The sequence below is a fragment of the Bufo bufo genome, chromosome 9 (genome assembly GCF_905171765.1).
Source record: "Bufo bufo chromosome 9, aBufBuf1.1, whole genome shotgun sequence".
In the NCBI taxonomy this organism is placed as follows: domain Eukaryota; kingdom Metazoa; phylum Chordata; class Amphibia; order Anura; family Bufonidae; genus Bufo; species Bufo bufo.
Genome location: NC_053397.1, coordinates 146,554,170 through 146,576,943, shown reverse-complemented (window position 1 = coordinate 146,576,943; position 22,774 = coordinate 146,554,170). Strand labels below are relative to the sequence as shown.

Here is a 22,774-nt window from a genome sequence, read left to right as displayed (position 1 = left end):
TCACCAAGCACAGCACAGTACATTGTATAGCGGATGTGCGCGGTATTGTTTGAATGAGTCTGAGCTGCTCTTAGACCACGTGAACAATAAACTCAGAGAAGACTGCAGTGCTCACAGTAGTGCTGCTGCCTTCTCAAACAGCTGATTGGCCAGCGTCCACTCATCAGATACTGATCACCCATCCAGGGGATAGATCATTGGATAAAAATCTCAGAAAACCCCTTAAACAAAGCTCTATGTTTTGGAATAAAATAACTAAAAAGTAACCCATGATCCCATAACCATCAGTTCTGCTGTATTTTACGTTCTAGGAGAAAGCTCCACCATCCAATGATCCGTTTAATGATGACGAACGTGAAAGGCTTGAAGTAGAAAGAATTGCAAAGAAATTTGAAGCTAAATATGTAAGTAGGTTTTTAGTTCTCTGTACTGGGGAAAGAATTGGCAAATGAAGGATTATCCACTGATGGTTATTGCTTTCCATTGTTATGCAAATACCTTTTTTTAATGGAAAAATGACTGTTATGCACCTTTCAGATGACCGAGTTTTCTACGCGGGTGCAATGCGTGATGCGAACACATTGCGCCCGCACTGAATCTGGACCTATTCATTTCAATGGGTCTGTGTACATGAGCGTTGTTTTTCACGCATCACTTCTGCGTTGCGTGAAAATCTCAGCATGTTCTATATTCTGCGTTTTTGCTGGCCCCATAGAAGTGAACAGGGCTGCGTCAAAAACGTATCGCATCCGCGAGGTTGCTAGGAGATGTTGTTTGTAAACCTTCAGTTTTTTTACCACGCGCGTGAAAAATGCATCAATGTGCATTGCAACCGCGCAGAAAAAACTGAACGCAATCGCAAACAAAACTGACTGAACTTGCTTGCGAAATGGTGCGAGTTTTCCTGAATGCATCTGGACCTAATCCATATCGTTCGTGTGAGGCCTAACTCGGTGTATAAACCACATGGAAGTAGTCCTATGTCCATTTTCATATTAAAGGGAATGTCTTTTGTATTTAGTTTTTTAAGCTCACCAATTAGATTTTAGTACGTAAGAAATAGTTTGCCTTTTACTTTGTCACATTGCACTGGTAATTAATGCCCTGTGCTGCAGTAGCATGTCATGTGCAGGCTCAGGAACTGGGCCTGCTCCATTGCTTGTGGGTGCTCGCAATTTAACCACCTGATTTCTCACGCTTGCACCATCCTCCATTGTTCCCAGTGCACCTAGTTGTAGTGTACTGGGCTTCTGAGGCTCATTGCGCAGACTCCCAGGCTTGCTCACTCCTGGGCGCCTGCGCAGTGAGCTTTGGAAGCCCAGTACACTACAGTTGGCCTGGCACAATGCACAAGCGCCGAAAAAATAATAGAGCAAAAGAGCGAGATATCAGGCGCATCTGGCCTGAAGAAAAGAAAATAGCTGTCGACTAAGATTGCAGGGGACAGGAAGGAGATGTGGCAAGCTTGACTCGAGGTGTGAAGCCTACTGCCCCCTTGACTTCCAGCTTTCTCCTTTACATATGCCGAGCCAAGGGAACAAAGTAGATTTTCATCAAAATTGGCCATCAGATGACAGGACAAAATACAGCATTGAAGACCAGGTGATTTGAGCTTTAACCCCTTAAGGACTTAGGACGTGTCGGAACGGCATGGGTCCCGAGTCCTTAAGGACCCATGACGTACCGGTACGTCATGAGTTTAAAATAAGATTGCGGCACCCCGGGGGTTAATCCGAACGGGATGCCGGCTGAAATCATTCAGCCTTTCATCCTGTCACAACGCCGGGGGGGGGGCGTATCGGCGATCGCAGCAAACCGCAGGTCAATTCAGACCTGCGGTTTGCTGCGCGTTTAGCCAATTCTGATCGGGGATCAAACTTGAAAATGCCCGAAATAAAGTTTTATTAACCCTCCCTGCACCCCTGAATGATATTATGTGGGCGGGTGGTGCAGGGGGCTGTCGCAGGCGGTGCGGGAGGCGGGCGGCGCGGCAGGCGGGATCGCGATCCCCCGCCCGCCTCCCCTTGAATAATCGTTGGTGGACAGTGGTTATACCAGGGTGTCAGCACATTGCTGACACCCTGGTATAAACGGCTGACATCGGTGATGCGATGTCAGCCGTTTAACCCTTTCCATACAGCGGTCCGTACGGACGGCTGTATGGAAAAGGTTAACAGCTCAGGGAGCACCCTCCCTCTCCCATCAGAGGGCTGCTGTGCCTTTGCAGCCCCCCGATGGGAGAGGGAGAGAGCCCCCCGACATCCCCGTCCTTACCCTTCCCCGTCTGCGCAGTTGTGGCTACAACTGAGCAGACGGGAAGGTTCCCATGGCAACAGGACGCCTTCTCAGGCATCCTGCTGTCCATGGTGCTGAACAGATTTATGCTAAAGGCATAGATCTGTTCAGACAAAGTGTAAGTAAAATACAGTACCCTATATAGTGTACTGTATTATACAGACATCAGACCCACTGTATTTTCAAGAACCAAGTGGGTCTGGGTCAAAAAAATGTAAAAAAAAAGTTAAGATAAAAAAAAAACACTTATCACTGAATAAAAAATAAATAAAAAATAAATACACTACACATATTGGGTATCGCCGCGTCCGTAACGACCTGATTTATAAAACGGTCATGTTACTTTCCCCGCACGGTGAACGCCATAAAAATAAAAAAACTATGAGAAAATTGAAATTTTGCCCACCTTACTTCCCAAAAAAGCTAATAAAAGTGATCAAAAAAGTCGCATGTACGCCAAAATAGTACCAATCAAACCGTCATCTCATCCCGCAAAAATCATACCCTACCCAAGATAATCGCCCAAAAACTGAAAAAACTATGGCTCTTAGACTATGGAAACACTAAAACATGATTTTTTTGGTTTAAAAAATGAAATCATTGTGTAAAACTTAAATTAATAAAAAAAAAAGTATACATATTAGGTATCAACGTGTCCGTATCGACCGGCTCTATAAAAATATCACATGACCTAACCCCTCAGATGACCACCGTAAAAAAATAAAAATAAAAACGTGTAAAAAAATGCAATTTTTTGTCATCTTACGTCACAAAAAGTGTAATGGCATGCGATCAAAAAGTCATATGCACCCCAAAATAGTGCCAATCAAATTGTCATCTCATCCCGCGAAAAATGAGACCCTACTTAAGATAATGGCCCAAAAACTGAAAAAACTATGGCTCTTAGACTATGGAGACACTAAAACATTTTTTTTGTTTTATAAATGAAATCATTTTGTAAAACTTGCATAAATAAAAAAAATTGTATACATATTAGGTATCGCCACATCCGTGACAACCTGCTCTATAAAATTACCACATGATCTAATCTGATGAATGTTTTAAATGACAAAAAATAAAAAGTGCCAAAAAATCTATTTCTTGTTACCTTGCCGCACAAAAAAGTGTAATATAGAGCAACCAAAAATCATATGTACCCTAAACTAGTACCAACAAAACTGCCACCCTATCCAGTAGTTTCTAAAATGGGGTCACTTTTTTGGAGTTTCTACTCTAGGGGTGCATCAGGGGGGCTTCAAATGGAACATGGTGTCAAAAAAAACAGTCCAGCAAAATCTGCCTTCCAAAAACCGTATGGCATTCCTTTCCTTCTGTGCCCTGCCGTGTGCCCGTACAGCGGTTTACGACCACATATGGGGTGTTTCTGTAAACTACAGAATCAGGGCCATAAATATTGAGTTTTGTTTGGCTGTTAACCCTTGCTTTGTAACTGGAAAAAATATATTAAAATGGAAAATCTGCCAAAAAAGTGACATTTTGAAATTGTATCTCTATTTTCCAATAAATCTTGTTCAACACCTAAAGGGTTAACGACATTTGTAAAATCAGTTTTGAATACCTTGAGGGGTGTAGTTTCTTAGATGGGGTCACTTTTATGGAGTTTCTACTCTAGGGGTGCATCAGGGGGGCTTCAAATGGGACATGGTGTCAAAAAACCAGTCCAGCAAAATCTGGCTTCCAAAAACCATACGGCGCACCTTTCCCTCTACGCCCTACTGTGTGCCCGTACAGTAGTTTACGGCCACATATGGGGTGTTTCTGTAAACGGCAGAGTCAGGGCAATAAAGATACAGTCTTGTTTGGCTGTTAACCCTTGCTTTGTTAGTGAAAAAAATGGGTTAAAATGGAAAATTAGGCAAAAAAATTTAATTCTCAAATTTCATCCCCATTTGCCAATAACTCTTGTGCAACACCTAAAGGGTTAACGAAGTTTGTAAAATCAGTTTTGAATACCTTGATTGGTGTAGTTTATAGAATGGGGTCATTTTTGGGCGGTTTCTATTATGTAAGCCTCTCAAAGTGACTTCAGACCTGTAGTGGTCCCTAAAAATTGGGTTTTTGTAAATTTCTGAAAAATTTCAAGATTTGCTTCTAAACTTCTAAGCCGAAAAAATAAAATATCATTCCCAAAATGCTACAAACATGAAGTAGACATATGGGGAATGTAAAGTCATCACAATTCTTGGGGGTATTACTATGTATTACAGAAGTAGAGAAACTGAAACTTTGAAATTTGCTAATTTTTCAAAATTTTCGGTAAATATGGTATTTTTTTATGCAAAAAAATTTACTTTTTTGACCCAATTTTAGCAGTGTCATGAAGTACAATATGTGACGAAAAAACAATCTCAGAATGGCCTGGATAAGTCAAAGCGTTTTAAAGTTATCAGCACTTAAAGTGACACTGGTCAGATTTGCAAAAAATGAGGTGAAATAGGGCTGAGTCCTTAAGGGGTTAAGGTACTGCAAGCGGTTGGGGGCAGGGACATTATGGAGGTGTCAGGTTCCCTTTAAATAGGTTTTCCAGGAATATAATATTAATGACCTGTCCTAAGGATAGGCACCCTTTGCTGATCAGCTGTGTGAAAGGGATGCAGAGCTCCTCAGCATACCAAGCTCCATGGAGCAGTTCTTGGTATTGAGGCCATGGCCTATTTTCTTCAATGCGTCTAAGCTACACATAGCCAGTGTTACCTTATTGGACTAGGAGGCGGCCACAGTGCGCAACAGATGGCCTCTTCAGTCGCACCTCGTCCCTCCCCCCCCCAAAATAAATAAATAATTAATAAAAATAAAAATAGAAAATGATCAAATGGTATCCCAAATTGATATCCTTAAAAACTATGACTCGACCTGCAAACATTTTGCCCCCACAGCTCTTTTGGCAGAAAAGTAAAAAAGTTATGGATGTCAGAATATAGTTTAGTTTACACAGTTCATATTTTTTAAGAAATTTTTAATTTTCTGATAGTAGCACAGCATAAAACATTATTTATTGTTTGTTTATTTTATGTACTTATATAGCGCTACTATATTCCGCAGCGCTTTACAGGCATTAGCATCACATGGTCCCCAGTGGGACAATTTAAGGTCCCTATCAGTATGTCTTTGGAGTGTGGGATGAAACCGGATTACCTGGAGGAAACCCATACAAACTCCATGGAGATGTTGTCCATGGTCGGATTCAAATCTAGGACCCCAGTGCTAACCACTTAGCCACCGTGCTGCCCTAATTTGGTATCTCCATAATTGTACAGAAAAAGTTAACGTAATTTTTCTGCACAATGAACGCTGTAAAAATAAAAAGTTATACAATGCAGTAAAGGTACCCCAAAATAGTGACGTTAAAAATTAAAATTTTCCCACAAACAACAAGCCCTAATATGACTTGACGGTAAAATAAAAAAAGTAATGGCTTTTGCAATGCAGAGATGGGAAAAAAAATAAGAAAAAAACAGAGCCTTAAAGGGGTTGTGTCACTTCAGCAAGTGGCATTTATCATATAGAGAAAGTTAATACAAGCCACTCAGGCAGCCCCCCTGACTTTAGCATCGGAGCAGTTCATGCTCCGATGCTCTCCTTTGCCCTGCACTAAATCTAGCAGGGCAGAGGCATTTTCAGGAGTTCCAGTGACGAACTGGGCTGTCCATGGGGCTGCCAGGAAGCCTGGTGACGTCACTGGCACTGATGGGTGGGCTTCAGCGCTGCCCTAGCCAGTAAAATGACTAGGGCAGCGCTATAGCACCCCCATCGGAGCCAGTGACGTCACCGAACAACACTGCTGGGCGGAAGCTTTCTCCCGGCAGTGTGTTATTTTAAACAAAAGAGCCCTGCCCTGCGATCTAGCGCAGGGCAAGGGAGCGCATCAGAGTATGCTAACATCAGGCTGGCTGCATGGGTGAAAATATGGGTATGTCCGGGTTCAGCTCTGAACCCGGACAACCTGTTTAAGTACCCAACAAGATGGGGTCCTTCCGCTGTTTAAGGAGGCTGTGGCTTTTGTGTGAGCACTGCGTCCTCTTCACTGTTTATGGCCTCATGCTCATGACCGTATCATTTTTGTCCACAAGACACTGATGACGTCTGTGTGCTTTTTATTTTTTTATTTTTATTTTTTACTTCAATGGGTCTGTGGTGAGCATTTTGTGGCCAAGAATGTTCTATCTTTTTAAGGAACGGACACATGGATGCAGACAGCATAGAAATGAATGTATTGGACAAGGATACAAAATATGGTCATGTGCTTGACGTCTAACTGCACACGATCTTACTTGTAACGTTTTAATGCTAGTGCAGTTTAATTACAACTGCTTGTCCCGTTGTCTTGAAGGAGCCGAGCAGTTGTAATTACACTGCCACTAGAAGTTAGACAGCGTTCAGTTAAACAGTGAAGAGGATACAGTGCTAGGCCTCTTCACACAGCTGATTTAGTATAGCCACTGTGTTATTCAATAAAATGTATCTCTACAGCGCCACCTGCTGTTTTTTCTTATTACTTTGACCTGCTCACTGAGAAGGCCGCACATGCTCAGTTTCATCCTTCAAATGCCTCCTGAGCTGTGATAGGGAGAGCTGAGACACGCCCCTTAGCTGCAGCAGAAAAGACATGCCTCCTGAGCTGTGATAGGGAGAGCTGAGACACGCCCCTTAGCTGCAGCAGAAAAGACACTCCCCTTGAGCTGACAGCTTGACATAAATCTAGTAGAGCAATGAATGGGGAGATCTCTGGATCCATGTGAGGTACAGGGCTGGTTCAAGCTTTGTTAGAGATTGTCAGGATGTACTATATGATGTCTGATTTTCATTATTTACATTAGTCATGGGATAACCCCTTTAAGTAAGCAGGCTCTACCTGGCATGCTTGCTCTTACTTTGGTTCAGAGCTCCCAAGTGTGAGAGAGCAACATAGTAGTAAGTGCCTGCCCACTCTTCAGCTAAATTTTTAAAGAACTTACAATTAGAAATTCCAATTTTATATTTTAAATCTTTGCAGGGCGTAAAAAGTCACCGCCATCGGAAGGATCGTATGCAGGATCTTATTGATATAGGTTATGGCTATGATGAGACAGATCCCTTTATTGATAACTCTGAGGCAGTAAGTATACTTTCTCAATTCTAACGTGTGTACTACAAAAACAATTTAACCTTGTTGCACCTGTGCAAAAAACAGGTTAACACCACCTAAAGCTGGCCATACATTTGAGATAATGATCGGCCACATTGCGGCCGATCAGTAATCCTTGGGATCATTTGTATGAATGATCCCACCAATTAAGCTGCCCGAACAGAGTACGTTTTTTAGAAAACAAGTGATTGGCCGAATTCAGCCGATCATGCCATCAACATTACGTTTTGGCTGATGAACAGCCAAAGTTTTTCAGCACGGTGGATCGCAATTTGTTGTCTGCCGTCATCGTTAGCGAATGCTTGTTCACTCTAGTTTTTCAAATAGTTGGCGGAATGGCCAAAATCAACCATTCCGGCCGACTTTAATTTCATGTGTATGACCACCTTAAGATGAGGTAGCTGTCCAGGGAATATAGTGTTCAAACAGTAGGGCGGTGGCTCACTCTAGACGGTAATGTGGAACAGGTGCTGCTAGCCCAAATAAGAGAAACACCCACCCTCAGAAGGGTAAATATGTAAAGCTAAAATAATGGGCGAGCACTCTTCATTTGTATCATGAAGTACATAAAATGTAATTACATCCAATAGGTCAACACGTGTATAAACATAAAATCAAGTCATTCAATAAAATACCATAAAACCTATGTGCTTGGAATAGTACACTTAGATTAATACCACAAATGGATGGGATGATTTTCCACAATGTATTGAAGTCCAATTGATGGTATTGAGACCAGAGTATCATATACCTATAGATATCATGTGAAAGTCTGCTAGTTTAGTAGGGTATCTGAGGTTCTCCTATCCAGGAGATCTCTATTCACAGGTCTAATTCACGGATAGTGCACAAAAGATATATGCTGGTGTTATGACTCCAATGTGGATAGGAAGTGTATAGATCTCCTATTTCAGTCTCTGGTCGACTGCATACATTGAACTCCTGTATATTCCCCAAACCTTGGATGCTGGTTTTCTACACCAGTTTGCTGAATAGTATTTCAAAGTCCCGTAATCACTGTGCAAATTTCAACTTGTATATAAAAGATTCTTACCTCCCTCGTGGTGGACGGACTGTTTCAAGCGCGAGTCGGGCAGCGCAGGACACTGCCGGCGTCTGACTTCGTTCAGCTGCAGCTGACTTACCCGAGGTCTCACGAGATTTCCAAACGGGATTTCGTCCGGCACGATAGAGAGGGCGCAGTGAATCTCCAATATGTTTCTGGTTATTGAAAAAAGTTGTTCAGTTTCATAGCATGGCCATGCTTAGATGTGGAGGTGCTTATATTACAGGTGTGCGATCCGGCCCATACGCGTTTCGATGAAGGGAAGGAGAGTTCCCGAAACGCGTATGGGCCGGATCGCACACCTGTAATATAAGCACCTCCACGTCTAAGCATGGCCATGCTATGAAACTGAACTGAAGGACTTTTTTCAATAACCAGAAACATATTGGAGATTCACTGTGCCCTCTCTATCGTGCCGGCCGAAATCCCGTTTGGGAGCAGCTGAACGAAGTCAGACGCCGGCAGTGTCCTGCGCTGCCCGACTCACGCTTGAAACAGTCCGTCCACCACGAGGGAGGTAAGAATCTTTTATATACAAGTTGAAATTTAGACAGTGATTACGGGACTTTGAAATACTATTCAGCAAACTGGTGTAGAAAACCAGCATCCAAGGTTTGGGGAATATACAGGAGTTCAATGTATGCAGTCGACCAGAGACTGAAATAGGAGATCTATACACTTCCTATCCACATTGGAGTCATAACACCAGCATATATCTTTTGTGCACTATCCGTGAATTAGACCTGTGAATAGAGATCTCCTGGATAGGAGAACCTCAGATACCCTACTAAACTAGCAGACTTTCACATGATATCTATAGGTATATGATACTCTGGTCTCAATACCATCAATTGGACTTCACTACATTGTGGAAAATCATCCCACCCATTTGTGGTATTAATCTAAGTGTACTATTCCAAGCACATAGGTTTTATGGTATTTTATTGTATTTTATTTTATTGAATGACTTGATTTTATGTTTATACACGTGTTGACCTATTGGATGTAATTAAATTTTATGTACTTCATGATACAAATGAAGTGTATTCGCCCATTATTTTAGCTTTACATGTCCAGGGAATATGTCGTCTATTTTTTATTTTATTTTTTGCCACCTTTGGCATGTGCATCAGGGAAGCTCCCAGCGGACGTGGCAAACGTACATAATCTCCCATTCGCCCAGCAATGCTGAGGAAAAGTATACTGCTACTGTACAGTGTGTATGTGTAATTTTTTTCTTTTTCTTTTTTTTTTCCTTTTAAGTAAATACATGTATGTCTAATGTCTATCTTTAGGGCTGAAATGATTACTCGAATCAGTTGAGTAACATACATAAAATATCCTCGGCAAATTTTTTTGCATCGAGGGTCCATTGGTATCATGTGACCATGGAGCGTGAGAGAAGCGCTTGCGATCACTCACCACTATCTGGTCTCCCGCCAGCTGGCACTGTGCTACACTCACTGACTTACACACATAGTCAGGATGTAGTGCACTTAAGAACGCACTGTGACCTGACACTTTGTGGCGTTGGGTCCCAGTGCATCGCATGAAGAAGAGGATGGAAGAGCTGTCGAGTGTCGGTGGTAAGTATTTGATTCCACTGGAGCTGTGGCTGAGCACTGACAGCTAGGAGTGGGGGAACTGATGGCATGGAGGGTACAGATGGCTTTTTATTTTATTTTATTAGAGTACTCGATTAATTGTTGGATTAATGAATAGAATACTAGATTACTGAAAGAATCAGTAGCTGCAGGCCTATTCTATCTCATGTAGGCTCAGGTATTCCACACATCTTAGGCTTCCATGTAGCAAAAAAAGAGATATAACCTATACCTAATCAATGAACCTTTTCCCTAACTGAAATTACACTCCCTAATGGGATTTTACTTTGCCAATGTTTGGTTCATTTTCCGTATTTCTTTCTTTGTCCAAAATGTCTAATGTGTTTTGTTGTAATAACAAAATGTCTTGTTATAATTTATATTGTTACATTTAAAATAACTTCGTTCTTTTGTTCTTTTCTTTCCCTCATTGTTAGTATGATGAGTTGGTTCCAGCATCATTGACTACGAAATACGGGGGTTTTTATATAAACACAGGGACACTGCAATTTCGCCAGGCTTCAGATTCAGAAGCTGAAGATTTTGTTGAAAGTAAAAAGCACAAATCGTCGAAAGTGAGTATGCAGTTAACCCTTTTCTGTGCAGTACAATAAATTTTCAATACTCACAGGCATTATGCAGTGCAAAGTGTTGCATTGTACAGGGTGGGCCATTTATATGGATACACCTTAATAAAATGGGAATGGTTGGTGATATTAACTTCCTGTTTGTGGCACATTAGTATATGTGAGGGGGGGAAACTTTTCAAGATGGGTGGTGACCATGGCGGCCATTTTGAAGTCGGCCATTTTGAATCCAACTTTTAGTTTTTTCAATAGGAAGAGGGTCATGTGACACATCAAACTTATTGGGAATTTCACAAGAAAAACAGAGGTGTGCTTGGTTTTAACGTAACTTTATTCTTTCATGAGTTATTTACAAGTTTCTGACAACTTATAAAATGTGTTCAATGTGCTGCCCATTGTGTTGGATTGTCAATGCAACCCTCTTCTCCCACTCTTCACACACTGATGGCAACACCGCAGGAGAAATGCTAGCACAGGCTTCCAGTATCCGTAGTTTCAGGTGCTGCACATCTCGTATCTTCACATAGACAATTGCCTTCAGATGACCCCAAAGATAAAAGTCTAAGGGGGTCAGATCAGGAGACCTTGGGGGCCCACGACGACCAATCCACTTTCCAGGAAACTGTTCATCTAGGAATGCTCGGACCTGACACCCATAATGTGGTGGTGCACCATCAGGGAATGTGCCAGCTTCAGTGCATAAAGAGGGAAACGCATCATCATGTAGCAATTTCACATATCCAGTGGCCTTGAGGTTTCCATTGATGAAGAATGGCCCCACTATCTTTGTACCCCATATACCACACCATACCATCAATTTTTTTTGTTCCAACAGTCTTGGAGGGATCTATCCAATGTGGGTTAGTGTCAGACCAATAGCGGTGGTTTTGTTTGTCAACCTCACCATTCACATAAAAGTTTGCCTCATCACTGAACAAAATCTTCTGCGTAAACTGAGGGTCCTGTTCCAATTTTTGTTTTGCCCATTCTGCAAATTCAGTGCACCGTTCTGGGTCATCCTCGTTGAGATGCTGCAGTAGCTGGAGTTTGTAAGGGTGCCATTTGTGAGTAGCTAATATCCGCCGAAGGGATGTTCGACTAATGCCACTCTCCAGTGACATGCGGCGAGTGCTACGCTGTGGGCTCTTGGTGAATGAAGCTAGGACAGCCACTGATGTTTCTTCATTAGAGACAGATTTCATGCATCCACATTTTGGCAAATCCAACACTGAACCAGTTTCACGAAACTTAGCAAGCAGTTTGCTAACTGTAGCATGGGAGATGGGTGGTCTCGTTGGGTGTCTTGCATTGAAATCTGCTGCAATGACCCGGTTACTGCGTTCACCAGACATAAACACAATTTCTATCCGCTCCTCACGTGTTAACCTCGGCGACATGTCAATGGCTGTAAACAAAGAGAAACTTGTAAATAACTCATGAAAGAATAAAGTTACGTTAAAACCAAGCACACCATTGTTTTTTGTGTGAAATTCCCAATAAGTTTGATGTGTCACATGACCCTCTTCCTATTGAAAAAACAAAAGTTGGATTCAAAATGGCCAACTTCAAAATGGCCACCATGGTCACCACCCATCTTGAAAAGTTTCCCCCCTCACATATACTAATGTGCCACAAACAGGAAGTTAATATCACCAACCATTCCCATTTTATTAAGGTGTATCCATATAGTTGGCCCACCCTGTATAATGAAAGTGATCAAAAGTACCATATGTTCAAGTTCTGGGACTGGGGCCTAAAGGGGTTGTCTCATCATGGACAATGGGGGCCTATCACTAGGAATATGCTCCCATTGTCTTATAGGTGCGTGTCCCACCGCTGGGACCCCCACCTATATCGAACGGGGCCCAGCAAGTGAAGGAGGGCGCACTGCGCATGTGCAACCGCCCTCCATTCATTTTCTACGAAAATAGCCGGCTCCCCATAGAAGTGAATAGGAGCGTACTGTGCATGCGCGGCCCCCGCTCCCATTCATTTCTATGGGGCCGACAGAAATAGCCGAGCCAGCGCTTGGCTATTTTCGTCGAACCAATAGAAAATGAATAAAGGATGGCTGCGCATGTGTAGTGCGCCCTTCAGTGGTGGGACCCGCACCTATAAGACAATGGGGGCATATCCTAGCGATATGCCCCCTTTGTCCATGATGAGACAACCCTTTTAAATGAAAGTTGTACAAGTTTTGGGAAAAAATAATGTGCTTCCTTAAGGCTACTTTCACACTAGCGTTTTTGCTGGATCCGGCAAGGTTCAGAAAAAACGCTTCCGTTATGAATGGATCCGGTTGTATTATCTTTAACGTACGCATGACGGATCCGTCATGAACTCCATTGAAAGTAAATGGGGGACGGATCCGTTTTCTATTGTGTCAGAGAAAACGGTTCTGTCCCCATTGACTTACATTGTGGGTCATGACGTATCCGTTTTGGTCCTCATCCAAGCATGGAAAGCAAACCGCAGCATGCTGCGGTTTGCTCTCTGTTATGAGAACGGAACGGAATGCATTTTGGAGCATTCTGTTCTGTTCAGTTACGTTTTGTCCCCATTAACGATGAATGGGGACAAAACGGAAGCGGAAAATATTAACGCTAGTGTGAAAGTAGCCTAAGGGTCCATTCACACATCCGTTTTTTCTTTCCTGATCTGTTCCGTTTTTTCTGGACCCATTCATTTTCAATGGGTCCTGGAAAAAAACGGACAGCACAATGTGTGCTGTCCGTTTCCGTTGTTCCGTTCCGCATGTCCGTTTAAATATAAAACATGTCCTATTCTTTTCCTGAAAAATCGGATCCTGGTACAATACAAAGTCAATGGATCTGCAAAAAACGGATGACATACGGATGTCATTCCGTATGTCATCCGTTTTATACGGAATCCGTTCCTGGAAATGACATTAAAAATATTTTTATTTTTTTTAAAGAAATCCAAACAACTTTATTTGCTTATTGAAATTTATACATGTTTCCGTTTTTTGCGGATCCGCAAAAAACGGATGACATACGGAAACATTTTCAGAAAAAACGGATCCGCAAACAACGGACAGAAAATCGGATTATAGAAAAATACTGACGTGTGAATGTAGCCTTAAGGAGTTGTCCACAATTTTCATATTGACAGTCTATGTTAAAGGGTTTGGACTTTTTTTTTTTTTTTTTGGGCATACCCAAATCATCCTGGCTAGACCTGCAAACGAAAGCATACTTACCTTCTTCCTGCTGGGCCCAGCCTCCTTTGCTTCCCAGCCTTTGCTGCCTTGCTCTTGTCCCCTGCTGTTGACATCTGCTTTGATGCTACTGCAGCCTTGACCACTTGCGTCATGTCAGTTGGTTGTGTGACGCTAGGTGGGCAGGTCACTGCTGTGGCCAGTCATTAGCTACAGCGGCATCAAAGCGTATGTTGACAGCAGGGGACCAGAGTGAATCAGCCGGGGCCAGGGATCGAAGGAGCCAGGACCAAACAACGCTAGCAGGTAAGTGTGGTTCCCTTTGCAGGTTTGACCAGGGTCGAGGAAAAAATCTAAAAAGTGGCCATCCCCATTAAGAATGGAGGACCTCAGATTTCCAGTACGCGCAAATGACAACAATGAGTTCCTGTAATAGGCATCTGGAATTTTTTTGATCAGTTTTGTTCTCTTTAGGTATCGAAGTTGAAAGATGATGATCGGTCACTTAAGAAACGTAAACGGAAGGAAGACCCAGGAGAGAAGGAAAAACAGTCAAGAAAACTGAAAGTCGCCAAATCAATGGGGTACAACGGGACAACTGTTTTCCTTATCTCTGTACTTTAAAGAGCAAGTGAAAGGGGGTATTTGGCCTGGTTGGCTCTTGTCCATGCTCCTGAATGTTGAGGAGCACATTGTGATCACTTGTCATCTTTGACAAATGATTTCTTTTCTAATAGTAAATTTGTTGCAGTGAAGACAGAAGGAAGATGTTGTCATACAGACAATCATTTCACCCCTTAGGGACCGGGCTCATTTTCACCTTAAATCTGACCATTGTCACTTTGTGGTTATAACTTTAAAACTCTTTTACGTATCCAGGCCATTCTGAGAGAGTTTTTTTTTTTTTTTTTTCACATATTGTACTTCATGACACTGGTAAAATGGAGTAAAAAAAAAAATCATTTTTATTTATAAAAAAATACCAAATTTGCCAAAAATTTGGAAAAATTAGCAAATTTCCAAGTTTCAATTTCTCTACTTCTATAATAGTTAGTAATACCTACAAAAATAGTTATTACTTTACTTTCCCCATATGTTAGAATCATTTTGGGAATGACATTTTATTTTTTGGGGATGTTAGGCTTAGAAGTTTAGAAGCAAAAACCCACTTTTTAAGGACCAGTTCAGGTCTGAAGTCACTTTGTGAGGCTTACATAATAGAAACCACCCAAAAATGACCCCATTCTAGAAACTACACCCCTCAAGGTATTCAAAACTCATTTTACAAAATTTCACTTTTTTGGCAGATTTCCCATTTTAATAATTTTTTTCCAGTTACAAAGCAAGGGTTAACAGCCAAACAAATCTCAATATATATGGCTCTGATTCTGTAGTTTACAGAAACACCCCATATGTGGTCGTAAACTGCTGTACGGGCACACGGTAGGGCGCAGAAGGAAAGGAACGCCATATGGTTTTTAGAAGGCAGATTTTGCTGGACTGGTTTTTTGACACCATGTCCCATTTGAAGCCCCCCTGATGCACCCCTAGAGTAGAAACTCCAAAAAAGTGACCTTATTTTAGAAACTATGTGATAGGGTGGCAGTTTTGTTGGTACTAGTTTAGGGTACATATGATTTTTGGTTGCTCTATATTACACTTTTTGTCAAGGTAACAAGAAATGGCTGTTTTGGCAAATTATTTATTTTTTTGTTATTTACAACATTCATCTGACAGATTAGATCATGGCGTATTTTTATAGACTAGGTTGTCACGGACGCGGCGATACCTAATATGTATACTTTTGTTTATTTATGTAAGTTTTACACAAGAACAGCTTTTTTTAAAACAAAAAAAATTGTTTTAGTGTCTCCATATTCTGAGCCATAGTTTATTTTTATTTTTTGGGCGATTGTCTAAGGTAGGGGCTCATTTTTTGCGGGAAGAGGTGACTGTTAGATTGGTACTATTTTGGTGGGCATACGCCTTTTTGATCGCTTGCTGTTGTACTTTTTGTGACGTAAGGTGACAAAAAAATGGTTTATTTAGCACAGTTTTTATTTTTTACGGTGTTCATCTGAGGGGGTTAGGTCATGTGATATGTTTATAGAGCCGGTCGATACGGCCGCGGTGATACCTAATATGTCTACTTTTTTTCTTTTTCTTTTTTTTTTAACCAATTTTTATTTTTAATTTTTTGCTTTATTTAGGGAAAATGACAAATCTTATGTACACTTTGCTTTTTTCTTGCTAAGACCTGTCCTAGCAACCCAGGACAGGTCTTAGCTGGCCAGCTACAGTATCAACTAATAAATGTTATTCTCTGTATAATTGAAAGAATTGTTAAATCTATTTCAATATCTGTTCCTCACTGTTTTTGAGATCTTTGTATCTTCTGGATCTCCACAGCAGCAATATCACTAAATGGTGCAGATTTTGTTGCGCAGTCCATTGCGTGCGTTCCATGGGTGTGCTCTTTTGAGCACCAGTGGGCCGGTCATATAAGCCTTGAAACACCCATCTCCTCTGTGGACTTTCCCTTCCCTGTGATTTACAGCGCTAGACATCCCACCTAGCCCTGTATTCTCATGCCTGTGCCATGGCTCATTGACTTGATACTTGCACCCTTGATCTACTGCTGCTTCTCGAGCAGCAAAGAGCCAGACTGCGCATATGCCAATGACTTGAGACTGCACCTGGAAGCAGAAGTATCAAAGCTGTCCTCTCCATTTCCGGGTGGACTCATGTGCCCTTGGGGCATGCACAGTCAGCATCTGCACTGCCTCGGAAGCAGCAGTACATTGAGGGTGCTAGTACCAAGTCACTGAGCAATGGCGCAGGCATGAGAATAGATAACGAAGATATTATTTTATTCAGCATGATTGACCCTACCAGACAGAGCTGACTGATACTCTTTAAAATCTGCATTGCAAGTTATGTGCGGATTTTGCTGCAGACATCGCCTACAGTGTGTGAAATATTAGTTGGAATCTCATTCACTTTGTTGCTACTGTAAATGCTGTGTATTTTTTATCTCGGTTCCTCTTTGAAAAGTCTGCAGCATATACGCAATATGTGGGTCGGTTCAGTTAGGCTGTGGAATTGCAGGTGGATAATCTGTAGCGTATACCGTAGCAGCAAACCAGATGAGATTTTGCGAAATCCCATCCAAATAATGTGTAAAAAATACCTGCAGTATTTGCACCAAAAGTGAGCTGCAGTACAAATCTTAAATCCGCAGTATATGCTGCAAATTTTGGCTGCGGCCCTTGCAATGCGAAACTTGTGAATCTTTCCTGTGAATTTACAACAGAATCCATTGTGGAAATTCTGCCTTTTGTGGCTGATCCCTTTATTCTTCACCTCTTGTTCGGGTCACACAGATGTTTGACTCTTTGAAAGCCGCAGCTCTGATATCTGTACCATAATTGGCTGCCCACCTATGTGTCCATCATGTGACAGGACTGCTGGAACTAAGCAATAAAGATTCCTATTAAATGACAGCAAGCAGGGATGTTGAAAATTGTGAGGACCGATACAGAAAGTATATTAGAAAACTGTATGCATTTTAATTGTACAGTGAATAACTTTTTTGTCTGCTTAAACTGGAATTTGCCTTCAAAGGGATTATCCAAGTGCAATAATCCTTCCCCAGTAGCGGTAAATGTAATACCACATTTCTTCCCTGTGCATTCCTGCGCCTCTTCACCAATGTTTGGCTGCAGCAGTGAAATCCCATACACCATGTGCCACTGCTGCAGCCAGTCACTGCCATCAGCAGTCACATACTATACACTGCTGAGACCAGTTGGTGGCTGCATGGTGGTGAGCTGTGCACAGAATATATCTACTGCATCCTGTTTGGTTCATATGATGGTCACAATCAGCTCTAGGGGGCCAAAGCGCATGGCAGGAAGCAGCAGGGGAAAAATGTACTAAGTATGACTTTGGTTGTTACTTTATTACATTTACTGATGTGGGGGAAGTAGTTAACCGCTTTACGTCCCCCCATAGGATATAAACGTCCTATGGGTGGACGTCTATTTCTGAAAGCACGTTTTAGAACGTCCTTTCAGAAATAGCAGCTGCACGCTAATCGTGCAGCTGCTGATCGGGTTGCCCGCTGTCAGTGACAGCAGGGCAACCCTAAGACAAGGCAGGGACAGTGCCCAGGTGTCCCTGCCTCCTAGATCGCTGCAGACACAGCGCTCACCGAGCGCTGTGTCTGCAGAGAAGGAAGCGCTGTGCGCTTCCTGTTCCGGCCCGGCGGTCATGTGACCGCCGTGACCGGAGAGTGCAGGGGCTGTGTGAGGTCTCTCAGAGACCTCGAACAGCCCTGCTCTAAGGCTGTACAGCGCTGGATTGCTGCTGTACAGCCTCTCTAGGGGTGTATTTGTCCTGTAACTGGGGCTACTATGTCAGCCCCAGTTACAGGAGAAATCAACAGTGGAAAGTGTAAAATAAAAAAAATAAAAATAAAAGGTTGAAAATAAAAAATAAAAAAAAGTTTCACATGTAAAAATAAAAGTCCCCAAGTAAGGAATGAAAAAAAAAAGTTAAAAATGAAAAAAAAAAAAAAAAAGTATACATATTAGGTATTGCCGCGTCCGTAAAAACCAGCTCTATAAAAATATCACATGACCTAACCCCTCAGGTGAACACCGTAAAAAAAAACAAAAAAAAAAACTGTCAAAACAAGCAATTTTTGTCACCTTGCATCACAAAAGGTGTAACACCAAGTGATCAAAAACGCGTATGTCCCACAAAATAGTACCAATAAAACCGTCACCTCATCCTGCAAAAAATGAGCCCCTACATAAGAAAATCTCTCAAAAAATAAAAAAACTATAGCTCTCAGAACATGGACACATTAAAACATAATTTTTTGGTTTCAAAAATGCTATTATTGTGTAAAACTTTAATAAATGAGAAAAAGTATACATATTGGGTATCGCCACGTCCGTAACAATCTGCTCTATAAAAATGTCACTTGACTGAACCCCTCAGGTGAACGCTGTAAAAATAAATAAATAGAAACTGTGCTAAAACAGCAATTTTTTGGTCACCTTGCCCCATAAAGTGTTATAATGAATGATCAAAAAATCATATGTACCCAAAAATAGTACTAATAAAACTGGCACTTTATCCCCTAGTTTCCAAAATGGGGTCACTTCTTTGGGAGTTTCTACTGTAAGGGTGCATCAGGGGGCTTCAAATGGGACATGGCATCTAAAAACCATGTGGAGTTCCTTTTCTTCTGCGCCCTGCCGTGTGCCCATACAGCAGTTTATGACCATATGTGGGGTGTTTCTGTAAACCGCAGAATCTGGGTAATAAATATTGAGTTTAGTTTTGTTTGGCTGTTAACCATCGATGTGTTAAAGAAAAAAATTGATTAAAATGGAAAATCTGCCAAAAAAGTGAAATTTAAAAATTTGATCTCCATTTTCCTTTAATTCTTGTGGAACGCCTAAAGGGTTAACAAAGTTTGTAAAATCGGTTTTGAATACCTTGAGGGGTGTAGTTTCTACAATGGGGTCATTTATGGGGGTATCCACTTGGCCCCACAAAGTGACTTCAGACCTGAACTGGTCCTTAAAAAGTGGGTTTTGGCAATTTTCTTAAAAATTTGAAGAATTGCTTCTAAACTTCTAAGCCTTCTAACGTCCTAAAAAAATAAAATGACATTTCCAAAATGATGCCAACATAAAGTAGACATATGGGGAATGTTAAATAATAAATATTTTATGAGGTATCACTTTCTGTTTTAAAAGCAGAGAAATTGAAATTTAGAAAATTGCGAATTTTTTAAATTTTTGGGTAAATTTGGGATTTTTTCATAATTAAAGGTGAAATATTTTGACTCAAATTTATGACTATCATGAAGTACAATGTGTCACGAGAAAACAATCTCTGAATGACTTGGATAAATAAAGGCGTTCCAAAGTTATTACCACATAAAGTGAGATATGTCAGTTTTGCAAAATTTGGCCTGGTCAGGAAGGGGGCAAATGGCCCAGATGGCAAGTGGTTAAAGGGTAACTGTCATATTTATTTTTTATTTGCAAGTTTATTAGAGCTAGGCATATATACCTGAGTTAGTCTGTCAATGATTTGTCAAAAGATCTGTAATGACCTTATAATAACAGCTTTCATTATTGTCCTCTATCCCTTTCCACTGCTCCCTTAAGACTGTTGCTAGGGCTTGTCTGTCTTCCCTTTAATGTACGGAGGGGAGGGGCAGTCCTCCACACTGCATGCCTGCATTAGGCTTCAGAGTGAGGAGGCGTGTCTCTCAGTAATCCAATCTGATTGGCTGGCAGGGAGCTGCTTGCTACAGCAAGTGTGTATGGGAAGTGAGGGAAAGCAGTTTTGGCCTGAGAAAACTGGCAGAGAAGCCATCTTTGGCTACTTTCACACTTGCGTTCAGAGCGGATCAGTCTGCTGTCTGCACAGACGGATCCGCTTCTATAATGCAGACGTTTGGATCCGTTCAGAACGGATCCGTCTGCATTATAGTTTAGAAAAAATTCTAAGTGTGAAAGTAGCTTCAGACGGATCCGTCCAGACTTTACATTAAAAGTCAATGGGGGACGGATCCGTTTGAAAATTGAGCCATATGGTGTCAACTTCAAACGGATCCGTCCCCATTGACTTACATTGTAAGTCTGGACGGATCCGTTTGCCTCCGCACGGCCAGGCGGACAGACGCTGCCAGACTGATCCTTCAAGCGGAGCTCACAAGCGGAGCCCCGAACGCTAGTGTGAAAGTAGCCTTATGAAGGTCCTCATATTGTAAATGTTTAAACATCCGTAACTAAGGGGAAAAACTTAAGGAAAACAGTGGTATGTGAAGAAACTAAAGATTGCCTTATGCATAATGCTGCTACAGCAGTAACATATGCTAAAATTCTTATATTTTTTTTATTTTTATGAAAATGAGTTACCCTTTAAGTTGGACAACCTCTTTAACATAACTAAAATGTTCCTGTATTTTTTTATTGAAGAACAAGATAATGTAATTCCTTCTAGCTTTACAACGTGTGTAAAATATTGTACATATTTCCCTTTGCATCCTGCATATGCATTGCTTGTCTTTGCAGATGGTTTGGGCAGCTGGGGGGTTGTCCTCCTCAATCAGAAGGGGATGCACTGAAAAGGCCTCTTTAATGGTAACTGCACACGATGCAGATTACGTGTGGTTTTTCCGCACTGATTTTCTTGCAGTAAATAAAACCGCAGCATAGTACATTACCATCAAAGTGAATGACATTTGACAAATCTTATGTACACTTTTTGCTTTTTTCTTCCATGCAGATTTAAAAATCTGCAGTGTATCAGATTGATACACTAAAAGTGGTTTCACTCACTGTTCCAGATCTACTAATCCTATTGAGCCTAGACCTGCACCAGATGTATCACAGGGGCTCAGGCTGGATGATAAATGTGGTGCAGGGGTAGTCACTTTTCTTTATACCAACTCTTTGCTTGCTTTGATACAGAATTTTACACCAGAATTGTGGCTTGAATTAGGTGCGAAATGTTACATCTTATGCTACACCCTCTTTCTCGTGGAGCTCCCTTTTGAGATAAACTCCCTTTTCAAACAAGTCAGAAAAAAGCATAGAAACCCTAATTGCACCAATTTGTGCCACTTTTTATTTTTATTTTTTGAAAGATTGCGCCATTTTGTTGGACAAATTAGTAATTGTGGCTTTTTTTTTTCTTCTTACTTCTAACCATAGCCAGAAGGGAACCAACAGAAATGAGAAGTATAAGCCCTTTCTATATATGTCTGATTCCATTTTTATATCCACTTCTGCCTTTCTTTCAAAATACTGCATTCAAAACGGCAGTATTTTTCCAAAAAACAGTAAGAGGGGAGTTTATCAAGACTGCCATTTCTATCAGCTGTCGTGATCTAGTTTGCATGAGATGCGGCAGATTTATGAAGCGGCCCATACCTTTTAATAATTTTGCTGCATCTGGGCAGTTCTTGTATTAGAATCTGCCATCTGTGCCCGCTAGCAGCCAGAAAACTGGTGCAAAGTTTTTACAAATGCATAAAAGAGCCAAAAGTCTCAAATTTCTGCAGGGCTTTAAATCCCCCTGTGTGTGAAACCATCCCTATAGTTGATCCTTCTGACAAGGGGAAAGGGTAAAAATGTCTGTCAGCCCCATTCTGAATAGTTACTCTCCCCAGCATGCCTGAGCTGGGGTGGTGAAAGCCTTTTTACTTCAGAAAGGGGTGTCGCTATAAATTAGGAGAGAAGAGTTATTTGTAAAGTATGGCTCGTTTCAGGGTTTTAATTTATTCCTCATATTTATGTTTTAGGGTTGTGGCCTTTAATGCGCATAAACCTGACAAAAAGAAGAAGAAGCTGTACAAAGACTCCATGGCTCTCGCTGCAATGCTTCAGAAATTTCAGAAGGAGAAAGATGCAATGCGAAAAAATGAAAACAAACCAAACCCACCAACTGTAACTGTAGTTTCTGCCCCTCCAAAGGCCAACACCGCACCCATTTCCAGCGATTTGTCTGATCTGACACTTGGTAATGACCCGGTCCTTGCCATCTTTGGTGGGGGCAGTGAGCGAGAGCTTTTACAGGAGGCAGAGTGTGCACTTAAAATGCTTGGGGATTTTGACCTTGATAAACTCTTGGATTCTGCATCTAATGACAGTCCTGCAGCTTCAGATCAGGGTGAGAATGGGAACGTGGTACAGACAACAAATCCAGCCCAGGTGCAGACACCAAAACCAATCCCACCTCTTCCCGAGGGTCTACCAGCTCAGCTGGAAAAAAGAATTGAAGACCTGCGGGCGGTAAGTTCGAAAGAGGCAGGATTGTGTAGTAGTGCTCTTTCTATATGTGTGTCTGTGTTTTCATTAGCATATC

General features: G+C 41.6%; 1 protein-coding gene across 2 annotated transcripts in view; it reads left to right on the top strand.

The window, feature by feature from the left end:
* The window catches only part of UBN2 (ubinuclein 2), a 140,805-nt gene that overhangs the window by 6,545 nt on the left and 111,486 nt on the right, over positions 1-22,774 (top strand). Inside the window, exons 2-6 of one of the 2 annotated variants that reach the window (XM_040406644.1) lie at positions 312-404; positions 7,310-7,411; positions 10,549-10,686; positions 14,351-14,460; positions 22,212-22,701. In XM_040406644.1, the coding sequence (XP_040262578.1) occupies positions 312-404; positions 7,310-7,411; positions 10,549-10,686; positions 14,351-14,460; positions 22,212-22,701 (933 nt within the window). The remainder of the gene's footprint in view (positions 1-311; positions 405-7,309; positions 7,412-10,548; positions 10,687-14,350; positions 14,461-22,211; positions 22,702-22,774) is intronic. The other variant, XM_040406645.1, reaches the window with a different exon arrangement.